This window comes from Prionailurus bengalensis, chromosome E4, assembly GCF_016509475.1.
Source record: "Prionailurus bengalensis isolate Pbe53 chromosome E4, Fcat_Pben_1.1_paternal_pri, whole genome shotgun sequence".
Classification (NCBI taxonomy): Eukaryota; Metazoa; Chordata; class Mammalia; order Carnivora; family Felidae; genus Prionailurus; species Prionailurus bengalensis.
The window spans coordinates 12,080,367-12,094,660 of record NC_057360.1 but is presented as its reverse complement, the minus strand read 5'-3'; the positions used below and the strand labels follow the sequence as shown (position 1 = coordinate 12,094,660).

The 14,294-nt window shown below is 47.5% G+C and overlaps 1 protein-coding gene across 1 annotated transcript; it reads left to right on the top strand.

Moving 5' to 3' along the window:
- The first annotated feature begins 3,393 nt into the window (after positions 1-3,393).
- SELE (selectin E) lies at positions 3,394-13,071 on the top strand. The gene is made up of 13 exons (XM_043567939.1): positions 3,394-3,474; positions 3,789-3,872; positions 4,469-4,855; positions 5,204-5,311; positions 5,734-5,919; positions 6,871-7,056; positions 7,710-7,898; positions 8,019-8,207; positions 8,418-8,594; positions 9,017-9,127; positions 10,102-10,123; positions 10,229-10,301; positions 11,194-13,071. The coding sequence occupies exons 2-12, from the start codon at positions 3,815-3,817 to the stop codon at positions 10,284-10,286; spliced, it is 1,671 nt and encodes a 556-aa protein (XP_043423874.1). The 5' UTR covers positions 3,394-3,474; positions 3,789-3,814; the 3' UTR covers positions 10,287-10,301; positions 11,194-13,071.
- Positions 13,072-14,294: the final 1,223 nt, after the last annotated feature.

The window sequence follows — 14,294 nt, the reverse complement described above, 5'->3', positions numbered from 1 at the left end:
CCTCCTTTCTATGAAAGAAGTCTCCGAGCCCCTCTCTCCTCCCAGGTGCGGGAGCTCAGGCGGAGAGAGAGCCCAGGGCTCCTGCCTGACCCAGCTGTTCCAAGAGAGCTACAAACTGCAATTGAGTGAACGTGCCCTCCCGGGGAACAAATTTGGAGGGAGCCTGACCAACTTTCCATCAAACAGGCTTATGTTTGGATCAAACAAGACATGCCATTTTGTGCCATGATCTTCTTAATTTCGTTTAGCCATTTTGGGTGTGCAAGAAACATCACATTTGAATTCTGTAAACAGAACTGTATCTATATTGGGATCTCTCCTCCCTGACTTAGACTCTATGGAAGCACACCAGGTGTTGGCAGAGTAGAACGTGGGAAGAGAAGTCGGCAAGGTTTTTAAAAAAAATCAGTGTTCAGCAATAGGGCTCAGCAGGGAGGGAACCAACCCAAAGTGCCAGGGAGGCCGCTGCCCTTGCCTGGCGGTTCCCTTCAGCAGCGAGGACCCAAAGCTAAAGCCACACCTTGAAAGTTGGTTTTGTCCCATGTGGTTCTGGCCAGTGCTGCCTTCTATTAAGCCCAATAGTCTCCTGCCCGTAGTTTTTATCTGTCCCCAGCTATTGATAGTGTACAGGATGGCTCTGAATAAAATTGGAACAGTGGTCTCAGGAACCCCCAAATCATTTTTCTGGCTCTCTCTCTCGCTCCCTCAGGGATGCCTCTTTTCCATAAAAGTGAGAACGAGTCTGGGCACAGAAGGAAAAGTGGGTAAAGTCCTTGATGCCCATTAAAGGCTGGAGAGCAGAGGACAAGCAACTTCCAGGAAAAGGGATGAAGAAGCCAAGAAGTGTGGCGCCTCACAGACGACAGAGCTGTGGTGGTGCAGCCTGGGGTGTACCCGTGTTTGCACTGCCTTCTTTCCCCTTCTCTCAGCCTCCCCAGTGTGGAGGCTGTAAAGGAGCCAGAGTTGGAACCGAGAAGTCTCTGGACAGCAACCAGCATCTTCAGAGCCTGGGAGACTCGATGGGGCCTAGAGGCACCTCTAATCAGCCTGTTGCTCAGAGAAATTAGGTTTATTTGTGTGTGTGTGTGGGGGGGAGATAATACCCAACAACCCTGGCTACTCAACTCTCCCCCAATTCCTTCAACTCGTCTTCCATCTCCAGCAAGTGGGCGCCCTCATGAGATCCTGACAGTCGCCGTCACCCCCCTCCTGCCCCTCACTGTGCTGAGGTCTCTCCATGAGAGGGAGGCTGGGTCTGCTCACGGCCTCTGCAGCAACCCTCTGAGCCTGAGGAGAGCCTCTTAGCCCCCAGTACTCAGGTGCCCGGTTTGCTGGCCCAACCTCAGGAGCATATTCTGGGTGGATGCAAGATAACCATAAGGGTGAGCAGGTTTGGAATATCAGACCTCTGGGGATCAATTACCTTTACTGCCAAATTTATTCCACTTTTTATGTCTCTTATCCCCCCTTCTGCTATTGGGGCTCTCTCTCCGGAAGTTCTCTCGATGTAAATTAAGCCACAGAGAGAATTTGCTTTGAAATTGGGATCTTCTGGAAAGTGGGTGTAGAGGTCAACAAGTTTTCCTATGCAAATTCAAGTGATCCCCACTTACTGTCTCTAGCATTTAAATTAGACAAGATGCGGAGCTGGGGGCATTCCGTCACCCCCAGAGAAATGTCAGTATGGAAAGCAGAATAGGGGCGCCTGGGTGGCGCAGTCAGTTAAGAGTCCGACTTCAGCCAGGTCACGATCTCGCGGTCCGTGAGTTTGAGCCCCGCATCGGGCTCTGGGCTGATGGCTCAGAGCCTGGAGCCTGTTTCCGATTCTGTGTCTCCCTCTCTCTCTGCCCCTCCCCCGTTCATGCTCTGTCTCTCTCTGTCCCAAAAATAAATAAACGTTGGAAAGCAGAATAAATGATATCATTTATGTCTCCTTCATTTGCATTTGGACACAGGATTCTTTAAACGGTGCTATACTTCCTGTAAAAGTAATAGAGGGCCATTGCAAAAATTGTTGCAAATAGTCATGAAGAATATCAAACTTCCTCCCAGTCTTGCCATCCAGAGATAGTCACTGTTAACATTTTGGTACAGTTTTGTTATTTTTGGCACATTCATAGCTTAAAAGTTTTAAGCAAAATTTGAGTCAATTAAATACGAGTACATATAGCTTTCATCTTCTTTTTTTTTTTTTTTCACTGAACAAATCATGAATAAATGTTTTCCAGACATGGACATCGAAATCTGTTTCCCATTCATCTTATTTTTAAGAAACAAAGCATGTCAAACATTTATTTCTAGTAATTTAGCTATACTAGCTAATTTACTAGGAGATATTATTTCTAGTAATTTAGCTATAACTATGCACAGAATTAGGTTAACAGATACCTTGTGACAGGTACCTCCGTGAGACAGGTACCTTAAAATGAGTTGAATTGGTAAGTGAGAGAGAGAGAGAGAAAAAACATTGGTGGCCCACTACTGACAGCCACACGTGAGAAAATTAAGAATAGTGGTCCACAGATCATAAAACTAAGTCTGAGTTTGCCTGCGTTCATGAAATCCTGGTTACTACCACAATTACACGAGAGATGCTGCTGGTTAGCAAAGTTTTTAAACTTTTTTTTTTTTAATTAAAAAAAAATTTTTTTTTTCAACGTTTATTTATTTTTGGGACAGAGAGAGACAGAGCATGAACGGGGGAGGGGCAGAGAGAGAGGGAGACACAGAATCGGAAACAGGCTCCAGGCTCCGAGCCATCAGCCCAGAGCCCGACGCGGGGCTCGAACTCACGGACTGCGAGATCGTGACCTGGCTGAAGTCAGACGCTTAACCGACTGCGCCACCCAGGCGCCCCAGTTTTTAAACTTTTTAAAGACATCAGTTTATGTTACTAGAATTAATTCCCCCCCATTTGTGCCATATTAATAGGATTCACGTAAAATAAAAAAGCAGGAGGGGCGTCTGGGTGGCTCAGTCGGTTATGCCTCCGAGTTGGCTCAGGTCACGATCTCACGGTTCACGGGTTCGAGCCCCGCGTCGGGCTTTGTGCTGACGGCTCAGAGCCCGGAGCCTGCTTCGGATTCTGTGTCTCCCTCTCTCTCTGGCCCTCCCCCGCTCATGCTTCCTCTCCCTCTCTCAAAAATAAATACACGTTAAAAAAAAAAGTTTTAAAAATGGTATGAACAGAGGCGAATTAGCTTGGAGGCCCAGGGTTTCTGACATCACTGTAATTTTTTGGCGTTATGGACATTCCCGGGAAACTTTTTGGATGCTACTGGGGAATTCCTGTCTCCTGGGTTTGGATACATCCTCCTATTACTCACAGGAAGCCAGCGCCCCTATAAAGGGGCTGCCGCAGGAGCAGCGCTCTGCTGTTCTTGGCTGACTTCACCCAGAACTGCCAAGTGGCACAAGACAGAAGCAGCCAGCGACACGAGGAGTCAGACGCGGACGCCACCGCCTCACAAAACAGTAAGTGCAGCGTAAGGCCATGAAACAAGATTATCCATATGAACAGATAGGCAGACAGCCTTTGGATAAACGGCCTGGGCAGGTTCTTGTTGTATTCAGACTTCGTTAAAATCTGGCTTTTCTCTTGCACCTAAACGATGAAAATCTTAACTTGCGTAGGCATTCATTCCCATCGACTTCTTTGAAACAAAGATGGGAGCGCTGTTATCTTTTACCTAAAATCTGCTGCTGCTGAAAACATCATTGTAGAATGAGTTCAGTGACTGGCTACCTACAATTTCTTTCTGTAATGAATGTTGTACTTTTTCCCCCGGCAAGGCATTTCAAGACTCATCTTTTGATGACAAGAACCCTGGAAGTCATGACTGCTTCACGACTTCTCCCTGCTCTCACTCTTGGTAAGTCAATGTCATTCGTTAGACCAAGGTTTCTCATCCTTGACATTATGGGCAGTCTGGACAGGACAATTTCTCCCCGTGGCGGTGGGGGGGGGGGGGGGGGGGCTGTGCATTGTAGGGTGTTTTGCAGCATCTCGGTCTCTCCGCCCAGGGTGTTCTGCCCCGGGCTAAGGGCAATTTACTTTACCCCTTAGTGCCTCCCAATGTGTCAAGTGCTGATCATAAATGGCCTGCTTCCCAGAGGCATTGTGAGGCTCCAGCAGCATGGAGAGGGCCTCGGACAGTGCTTGGTGGCGCATATTCAGTACTCAAGAAAGCTCAGTTATTCTGATTATTATTCTACTGTAGTGGATATACTGGTAGATGGTGGTGGACAAGTGCAGGGAGAGCATCAAGCGGGGGGCTCAGTCCCCAAATATATGCGCAGTGAATGGCAGATTCTCCATCTCTCCCCTTTCTTACTTTGGAAAAGAGGAAAAAAACTTGAGTCATCCCCAAGGCTACCGCATGATGAAAATAAGAGTGCAGAGCCCAGTTAAAAGAGTCAAACCACAGCAGGACTAAACGTCCCATGCCTTTCACGCTTTCCTCTTTAGTGCTTCTCCTGCTTAAAGGGAGCGGAGCCTGGTCTTACAACGCCTCCACAGAAATCATGACTTTCGACGAAGCTAGTGCGTATTGCCAGCAACGGTACACGCATCTGGTCGCGATTCAAAACCAGGAAGAGATTCAGTACCTGAACTCCATCTTGAGCTACTCGCCAACTTACTACTGGATCGGAATCAGAAAGGTCAACAATACGTGGACCTGGATAGGGACCCAGAAGCCTCTGACCGAAGAAGCCCAGAACTGGGCTCCTGGTGAACCGAACAATAAGCAAAGCAATGAGGACTGTGTGGAGATCTACATCAAGAGAGACAAGGACGCGGGCAAGTGGAATGACGAGAGATGTAGCAAAAAGAAGCTTGCCTTGTGTTACACAGGTACGGGGCTCGGGGCAGCCCTGGGAGGCAGTTTCAGGGTGGGGGGCGTCTTGACAAGGTGCGGACAGTGTGCAAGAATTGGTCTCCGCTATGGTAATTTTACGTTCTAAACTACAGGGCTTTAAAACATCGTTTGGGAGATTACTTCTTTGACATTAGCAATCAAGGTCCAACCTCGTTGAGCTTAAAGCTTGGCTTTGGCATTGGGTGAAGCACTTCAGTTAAGATCTCTGGCAGTCCACGTCCCTGGCGACGTCGCCAATGATCTCTGTGGCACACTCATGATGCGAAGGAACGCATTCTAAGCACAGTAATGATCTTCCTCCCCACGGATTGTGTTTCCTGCAGCTGCCTGTACCCCCACATCCTGCAGTGGCCACGGCGAGTGTGTGGAGACCGTCAACAACTACACGTGCGAGTGCTACCCCGGCTTCAAGGGACTCAGGTGCGAGCAAGGTAAGCGTCGTGTCGCCTTTGCCTTCACTTGAGTTGGTAGCGCCATCCCGCGTCCCAGCTGGCTCTGGCGTCGGGTCTGCCTGTCTTCCCTTCCCTGGGCCACATGGTGACCGGTGGCAGTCACGAGCCGAGGTCGTGAAGTCAGAGTCAGACCCCACCCCCAACCAGCTTCAAAGCCCAGATTTACCACTCTGACTTAGGGCACCTGGACCAGGTAGTTAAACCCCCCCCCCACCCCGAGTCCCAGCTGTGTCATTGCAAAAAGGAGGCTAATGATGGTATCAGCTTCAATGGTGAGGCTGATCGGAATGAATGCATAGTGCCTGGCACATAGGAAGCGTAAACAGTAGTTACACCTTCCAGGGTTTTCTCACTTCATGCAAGATGACAGAGAGCAGCACTGATGCGGTTTCTCCTTTCAGCGGTGACCTGTCAAGCGCGGGAAGCCCCCGAGCACGGAAGCCTGGTTTGCACCCACCCTCTGGGGACCTTCAGCTACAATTCTTTTTGCTCTGTCAGCTGCGAAAAGGGCTACCTCCCAAGCAGCACAGAGGCCACGCGGTGCACGTCCACGGGAGAATGGAGCGCCCCCGTTCCTGCCTGCAATGGTAAATCTCTCTCCGAATGCCCAGAACATTCTCAAACTCACCCTTCATTGCCTTGTTTTGTTTCGTTTTGTTTTGGATCCAACGTCACAACGTTTCCAAGACTCCAGGGAAAGTTCTTTCGGTTGTTTTTAGTAGGACTTCCCTTAGCCAATATGTATGGCCAATAGGGTGCCTGCTTGGTTTGAGAGAGGTTTATATCCCATGTTTGCAGTGGATGCTTCTCCGGCTCTGGTGACTTGTAAGCGAGTGCCCATAACAGCAGAACCCACTTGAGAAATCGTAATGACTTATCTTCTCCTGCTTAGTCTCTCTCATGCAGTGGGGGTGGATTTAAGACCATGGTAGTCAAGCAGCCCCCATATCTATTTTTCTCTTCAGTCTTTTTAATCTTTTAAGAGAGACAGAGAGAGAGGGAGGGAGAGAATCTCAAGAAGTCTCCGTGCCCAGCACAGAGTCCAATGGAGGGCTCAATCTCAGGCCCCCGGATCATGACCTGAGCTGAAACCAAGAGCCGGAGGCTTGACTAAGCCACCCAGGCGCCCCTCTCTCTCAGTCTTATCTTTCTAGGCCAGAGACGGAAGCTTTTGGCTTCCAGGTCCCGCTGGGCTGACATAAATGAATGTCCTGTGTATGTCAGGACATAACAGGACATAAATCATGATCTAGAATCTGGGTTTTTTTCTTCGTTTTCGCCTTACATAACATAGATCAGAGACATCGTAAAGTAGACCAGAAACCACTCAGCATAGTCAGAGTATAAATCAATCAGAGAAGATGAAAGTGTTAATAAAAAAGCATAAAAGGTTTACTGTGTGCGTGCATGTCCCCAAGACTTATCTTAGGACTTTGGGATCTACCGTTTGAAGGCTGCTTCCTCGCCCTGTTATAAACTCCAATTCAATAGGCAGCGAACATATCTGTAAATTTCATGGTGCTCTTTCAAATCCCCAGTGGTCGAGTGCGATGCTCTGACAAATCCTGCCAACGGAGTCATGGACTGTTCCCAAAGCTCTGGAAACTTCCCATGGAACACGACTTGTGCCTTTGAGTGTGAAGCAGGATTTGAACTAATGGGATCCCAGCGCCTCCAGTGTACCTCATCCGGGAAATGGGACGACGAGAAGCCAACGTGTAAAGGTAGAGTCGCTCCACATCAAGATTGACCATAAACATTCTTTTTCTCAACCTGTACTTGAAATTGCCCATAACTGGCAGGGATGAGAATGTGTCGAGGATGGCGTCATACGTAGAGGCACACTTAGTACCCGGATAAGCACGAAAACGTAATTCACTTTAAAGCAAGAGCAACAATGTGGAAAGCAAGCAGTTTTCGCTGTCGGGTACTGGTATTCTTGTAGCCAGATACAGCACAGAATGACTTCCAGTGGCACGAAGCCACAAGACCCGAATCAAGCTGCAAAGCAGACACATTTCATGCGCTACCTTCTTACCTTCTTTGCATTTTGGCATCATCTGTAAGCATCCAGGACCCATCAGTTGCTTTCTGACTACATAACCTTTTCGTCCTGACGGTAACTCCTTCGAGTGTCAGAGCAGTGCTCAGGAACCACTGGTTCCGTGAAAGGCCTCCCTTTACTGAACGCCATTGCCCGTGAAGGGACTGGCGTTCGCAGAAAACACAGGCATCCTCCCAGTTGTCCAGGGAGTCACGAAGAGCCTTGAGACCTCTGAGTGTTGCTTCGTCTATGATGAACCGGGTTCATTCATCAAACGCCAAGGGCCCTCCAGTTCCTCCGCAATGTTTTCTGACCATGATTTTGGTGTCTCAGCTTTTCAGTGCAAAGCCTTGTCCCGCCCAGAGAGAGGCTACGTGAGTTGTCTTCCTGCTGCTTCTGGAAGTTTCCAAAAGGGGTCCAGCTGTGAGTTCTTCTGCGAACAGGGATTTGTCTTGAAGGGATCCAAAAAGCTCCAGTGTGGCCCTACAGGCGAATGGGACAGTGAGGAGCCCACGTGTGAAGGTACAGTTTTTGTCTTTATTTTAACACAAAAACCATGGGAGGGCTGGAGACGCGACTACGTGCGAAACCTGCCGCTGCCCGATACAAATTTCTAATAATGTGCTCGCTCGTGTGTTCCAGCTGTGAAGTGTGATGCCGTCCGGCAGCCCCAGCGTGGCTCTGTGACATGTACCCATTCCCCCGCTGGAGAGTTCACCTACAAGTCCTCCTGTGCCTTCAGCTGTGAGGAAGGCTTCAAATTGCGTGGGTCAGCTCAAGTCGAGTGCACATCTCAGGGCCAGTGGACGCAGGAAGTCCCCTCCTGCCAAGGTAGGACTGAATTTGGACCTTAAGGGGCCTAGGTCAAAAACTTCCCATGTATCTGAACCTCGAGTGCCCCGCGGGCCTTGATCCTAACTTGCTACGAGCTGAAAACTAAGTAGTGCGTCTAAGTTACGCCCGCTGATGGCTTTTCAATCAGGGTTAGACGTTTTCCAGTAGATCTTTATTAACCGCCGCGCGTGTGCCTGTCGTTTGCAGCCGTACGATGTTCGGGACTGGCAGCGTTGGGAAAAATGAACGTGAGCTGTGACGGGGAGCCAGCGTTTGGCGCTGTGTGTGCGTTCGCGTGTCCCGAGGGGTGGACCCTCAACGGCTCCGCAGCTCTGACGTGCGATGCCACGGGACACTGGTCCGGGACGCCGCCTACCTGCGAAGGTGAAGCGTTGATTGCTGGTGGTTGCCTGGGGGGACTAGACGGAAGGAGGGGAAAGCAAGGAACCACTCGTTACGTTCAGGCCAGGGGGGGTTGCCAAGGTGAAAAAGCTGGTACGAGCTGCGACGAGGGCGGAAAGGGGAGCCAGAGGTGAAAGACCGGGGGGGAAAGGAGAGCAAGGGAGGGAGAAGAGAGCGCGGTAGGGACCCAGGCGCAGTGGGTTCTGTTCTTCAAGCCTGGCAGGTGAGGGCGCTCCTGGCCGTGGCCGCAGACAGGCCCGCGCAGGTGGCTTGGGCCTATCTCCGAGGCCTGTAGTGCCCTGTCTCTCCCTCATGCTTTGAAGTAGACGGCTTATCCAGGTGCCAAGAAAGACTTTACGTTCGGTTCCTTCTCGTGACAGTTCTTCCCTCCTCTGTCTCCCCAGCTCCCACTGAGTCCAGCATTCCCTTGGCTGTTGGACTCACCGCTGCTGGGACCTCCCTCATGACGGTAGCATCGTTTGTCCTCTGGCTTCTGAAACGCCTGCGGAGGAGAGGTAAGGGAGCTTGGGGACGTCCTCCGAAAATGTTTTTGAAAAATGTATTTTTTTTTCCTCATCGGTGAGTCGTGTTCTCTCTTGCACGTTTCTAACATTTTCTTTAATGTTTATTTATTTATTTATTTTGAGAGAAAGAGAGCACAAGCGGGGGGGGGGGGTGCAGAGAGAGAGGGGAGAGGGAGAGAGAATCCCGAGCATGGAGCCTGATGTAGGGCTCGGACTCGCAAACTGTGAGGTCATGACCCGAGCTGAAATCAAGAGTCAGACGTTCAACCGATCGAGCCACGCCGGTGTCCCCTCTCTTGAACATCTCGGCGGTAACTAGACTCTAGTTACGAAACACTAAGAAACTGCAGTATAATTGAGCAGTGGTCCTGGGGAAAGAGTTTACAGTACGGCTTGAAGTGGGGAGGGGTTTTAGGAAATAAAAATGTTAGTTGTGTTCACAGCAGACAACTCCAGGGGGTGCCATTCACATGGAATTCTGCGGTTCCCCTCGGAGTGGGTGCAGTGAGCCTGCCATGATGGGTGCTCCCGGGAAGTGGCTAAAACGGCTCCGAAACATTTATTTGGAATACAGGCTTCAATGTGGGAAATCTCCTAGGGAATATGCCAATGCGTGTAGCCACACTCACAGTTTGGCTCTACAGAATATTTGACATTTTTTAAAATTAAGTTCTGACATTTATAAAATAGGAACTTTCACATAAAATCTAGATTTGGGACTTCTCATGAAAAACGGGCAGATGAACTTGGCAAGCGAGCGGGTAGCTATTGGCCAGCATTAGAAAGCTGCTGGGCCCCTAGGATGAGTGTGCATTTCACGCCCGCTGCCCCCAAGCTGTGTTTGCACTCTGATTATTACAGGCATTGGGTTTGCAATCCCTGGAGGATAGAGTCATATTGTTTCTGAATTTAATACGGCCCTGAGAGTCTTTTAGTCCAACTTAATGGTTTTCTTTTTCTTGCAGCAAAGAAATTTGTTCCTGCCAGGTAAGTTGCATTCTTGTCCAAAGCATGCCTTTGAACATTCTACACACTTTTCCCTGTTCATGTCGGAAAACGGTGCTTTACTTAGTGTTTTTACGTACTCCACAGCAGCTGCCAAAGCCTCCAATCAGATGGATCCTACCAGATGCCTTCTGAGTCCCTTTAAGTCCAAAGGAATCAGGTAAGACTTGAAAACCACATATGATTTGGAGAGAGCATATCCTCCAAATCTGCCAGTTTCTGGGGGGAAAATCACCACCTTCACGGTGTTGGATGGAAAACTGTTTCATTTCTTTGTAGAAGGACAGGAACAAGGATCTGGGCTTTATTGAGTCATTTCACTTGTGAAAGTTATTAATAAAAATGATGACAGCTAACCTTTATGTGGCACTTAGTATCTTCCAGAAACTGTTCTGAGTTGGGAATTCTAGGAGATAGAGACTTGTTGCTGTATTTCCTGTTCTACAGATGAAGAACACGAGAGACAGACAAGTTAAATAACTTGCCTAAAATCTCAAAGCTAGTGAGTGACATAGCCAGAATTCAAACCTAGGCAGTCTGGTTCTAGAATCCGTGCTCTGCTTTGTGAGAATTGTGAAGGGTCAAGTCCCCCTCACCTCCCCCCCCCCCGAATAGATTTTGTTAATTAATAGTCTTTATTTTTTAAGGCAGTTTTAGGTTTACAAAAAAAAATGAGCAGAAACTGGACTCCCAACATACTCCCTCACCCTCCAATTTCCTTTGTTATCAACATCCTGTATTAGTGTGGCATTTTGTTACAATTGATGGGCCAATATTGATACGTTATTATTAGCTAAAGTTCACCCTTTATATTAGTGTTCTCTCTTGGCTTTGTATATTTTACAGGTTTTGACAAGTGTGTAATGACTTATATCCGCCATTAGAGTATCATATAGAATAGTTTCGCTGCCCTAACTGAATAGGGCTTTGAGGTTCATAGGTGGACTCCCCCGTGATAGTGAACACGGTGGTCCATGGTAGACGGTGAATTTTGTTGTTGCTATGGATACAGAATATTAAGCGTCCTGATGGCATGCTCTCTCTGTTCGCAGGAACACAGTTTCCTCCAGGGAACTAGAGCAATACCCTGAAGATGGCAAGGACAGAGAGCACTCCTCTGGTCTCTGGCCCTCCTCACCTCCCACACCTGCTGCCTTTAAGCTGGGAGCGAGGCACCCATGAGGACTTCACCCATCCAAACTCCAGTGAGCAAGGCCAGTCTGCCATCAGCGAGTCAGCCTTCTCTTCGCTGTTCTCTGTGTCTGGAAAGTACTGGCTGATGGAGGGAAAGCATATTCTCTTCCAGGCAAATGTGAAGGGACCCAGGCTCCACGATCTCAAGAATTCCTGTTCTATCTCTCCGCCCCGCTCACTGTGAGATCTCAGTGGAGAACCACGGGATTTTGTGGCCTTGCTTCTTTCTTTTGCCCCTCACGGTGTCTCTGCTGATTACATGGTTGCTGTCATGGGGCTGAAATATTGTCAAGCATTTAGGGGAAACCGCTTGGCCAAAGATATTCTATCACCAACGTGAAAAAAAATGACAATTTTGTAATGCCCCCAGGCGAGCGCATGGGGAAATCCTACTTAATGCTCTGTGCGAGGATGACTAAAGCACAGTCTTAATCACTTGTCTCCCTGTGGGATTCACTGCTTTTTAAAGTGCCGTAAGAGATTGTGCTCTCTTTATTTGCATTGACGACAGGACAATCTTCCCTAATTCTTAATTCAGTGTATGTGTTGTAGAGACTCTAAAATATGTACACATTAGGACTGCAACAGGGTAGAAGTGACTTATCCTAGATCTTTGTTCAGTCACAGTTTCTAATGTTCCATCTGTAGTAAATTTATTTCAAAAAAGGGCAAGTACTGTTCATAATGTTAACCAAGGTGAAGTTCTAAATTTTTTGTTCCCGTTGCTTTTCAAAACAGTAGTATCAGCACAGTAGAATCTGAATGGCACGCACTTATACACTGTCAGCTCTTTTTCCAGAGGTAGTGGTTTTCCATGATGAAAAGCTTCCACGGGGCCAAATGTTCTGATTTGCTAAAAGCAGAAATGCAGACAGACGAAGGTACAACTCTTTGAATGTCTCTGTTGACAAAAACATGTAGTCATACGGATGTGCTTTAGCATTTCTCCAAAGACATTTGTCAGGGGTGACGTGTCCACAAAAAATTCTCATATATTACATTAGATTTTAAATCCATGATAGGAACTCACCTTGTAAAAGATTTGTCTGGTGGGTTTTTTGAAAAGTGGAGACTTTTAATATTTATTCCCTAATTGTGTTATTCTGTTTGTTAGAGTGTTCGTGAAGAGAGGAAAGTCAGTATGAATGAGCATATGTATTTATTTATCAGGGAGTTTAAAATTCCTCAGGGATCCCCACTGATCGTTGGCAGTGAGAAATTCTTGGCCAGTCCATTGCCCAAGCTTCTCACTCCGTCTTGCAAGTTACGTGAGAATCAAAACTCTCCCACACGTACATTAACTTAGCATGTGTTGAAAATCAAAGTTTCTGACAAATGCGGGCTGCGTGTTGGTAAAGGCAAAGCCCTAAGTAACCAGGGAGGTATGCTAAGTGTCAGAACGGTAGAGAATTTTAAGGGGCAAAAGAACTCTGGAAAATAAGGGAGAGAGAACTAAACAACTACTGCCAGCAGACTACCTATAGAATGAATTATTATTTTCTCTGAAATTGTTCGAATGTTGTAAATATTTATACTGTGATGTAAATAGCTGTGTGAAATGCAAATATGGTCCGTGTTTTAAACGGTTTTTAAAACGGGTTTTAAAAAGCATTTTAAATTATGATTCAAAATATTTTACAGTTTTTTAAAGTATGTATTTATTTAAGCTTATGTCATACCTATTTTGTATGTGACGTGGCCAGCGCAAAGTTTGATAATAAACGTGTTTATGTTTAGTGCTGTGTGTAGGTTCTTTCTTAAAAATTCAATTTTATTTGGATAAAATTCGCATGCCGTAACATTCACCCTTTTTCGGTGGATGGTCCGGTAGTTTTGGTACATTCATAAGAGGGTACAGACATCCCTGCAAAAGAGTTGTGGCTATAATCCAGGAGATTTTGTTCTTCTCCCTAATCTCCCAATGGTGCCAAGTCCTATCAACACTTCTCTTAATAACCCGTAACCAGCCGTGTTCTGTTCCCACGGACAGCCTCGGAACAGACCCTTGTCACCATCCCTGGATTACACGATAAGATCCCCATGAACTCGTTGGTCTCCAGTCTCTGAATCGGCTGCTGGGAGGGACTGTGGACCCAAGTCATTGACACAGCCCTCAAGTCATACAAAATATCGTCTTTTCCTGTCTCCCAGCCTCACTTTACACCATGCCTCTTTAGACATTGCATTCCATCCAGGATGGAGAGCTGTGTCTGCCCACTTTGGTGCCTTTGAACACACTGGGTTGTTTCACCTGGAGTTACCTACCACCATCAAGGACAACCTCCCCCGCCCCCCCCCCCCCCCCCCCCCCGCCAAGCCACACACACTCCATTCTTTGCCTCCTGTCCTACTCAGGTTTCAGGTTCTCTGCTCACATGTCCCTTCGTGGCTCCTTAGAGTAGCTCACCTCTTCGATGCTCTCACGGCCCATATTTTTCTGCCTTCCTTTAATTACAATTAAATAATCTGTGTAATTGTTGAATACATGTCTTTTCTACTAGATTCTAGGTTCCTTAAGGGTAGGAACACATTACCTTGTTCATTGCTGTGTTCCTAGAATGTAGCAGATTTCCGATACGCGGTAGATACTCAGCAAATATGTTTTGAACGAATGAATCAATCGGTGGATGAACAAATACAGATTTGGGCTCATGATAAGGGGCAGGACCCCTTTTCTCAAAGGGAATGAGTTGTCTCAGAAGGCAAGGTTTAAAACCCTGTTAGGGAGACAGGATATGTTTGGCAACAGGATGGAACAGAATGGAAATGAAGAAGAAATAGAGGAACTAGTTAATGGCCTGAAGGTTCAGTGAGGTAGGATGAAGAAGTGTCGCAGTGAGATACTTGAGCACCAGATTTACAAGAATAGGTGGCCACGATTAAAGAGTGGGATGCTGGAGTACGTGATTGTAGAGGTGACACCGTTTTGGGTGATGTCAAAGTTGAGGCTGTGTCCAGG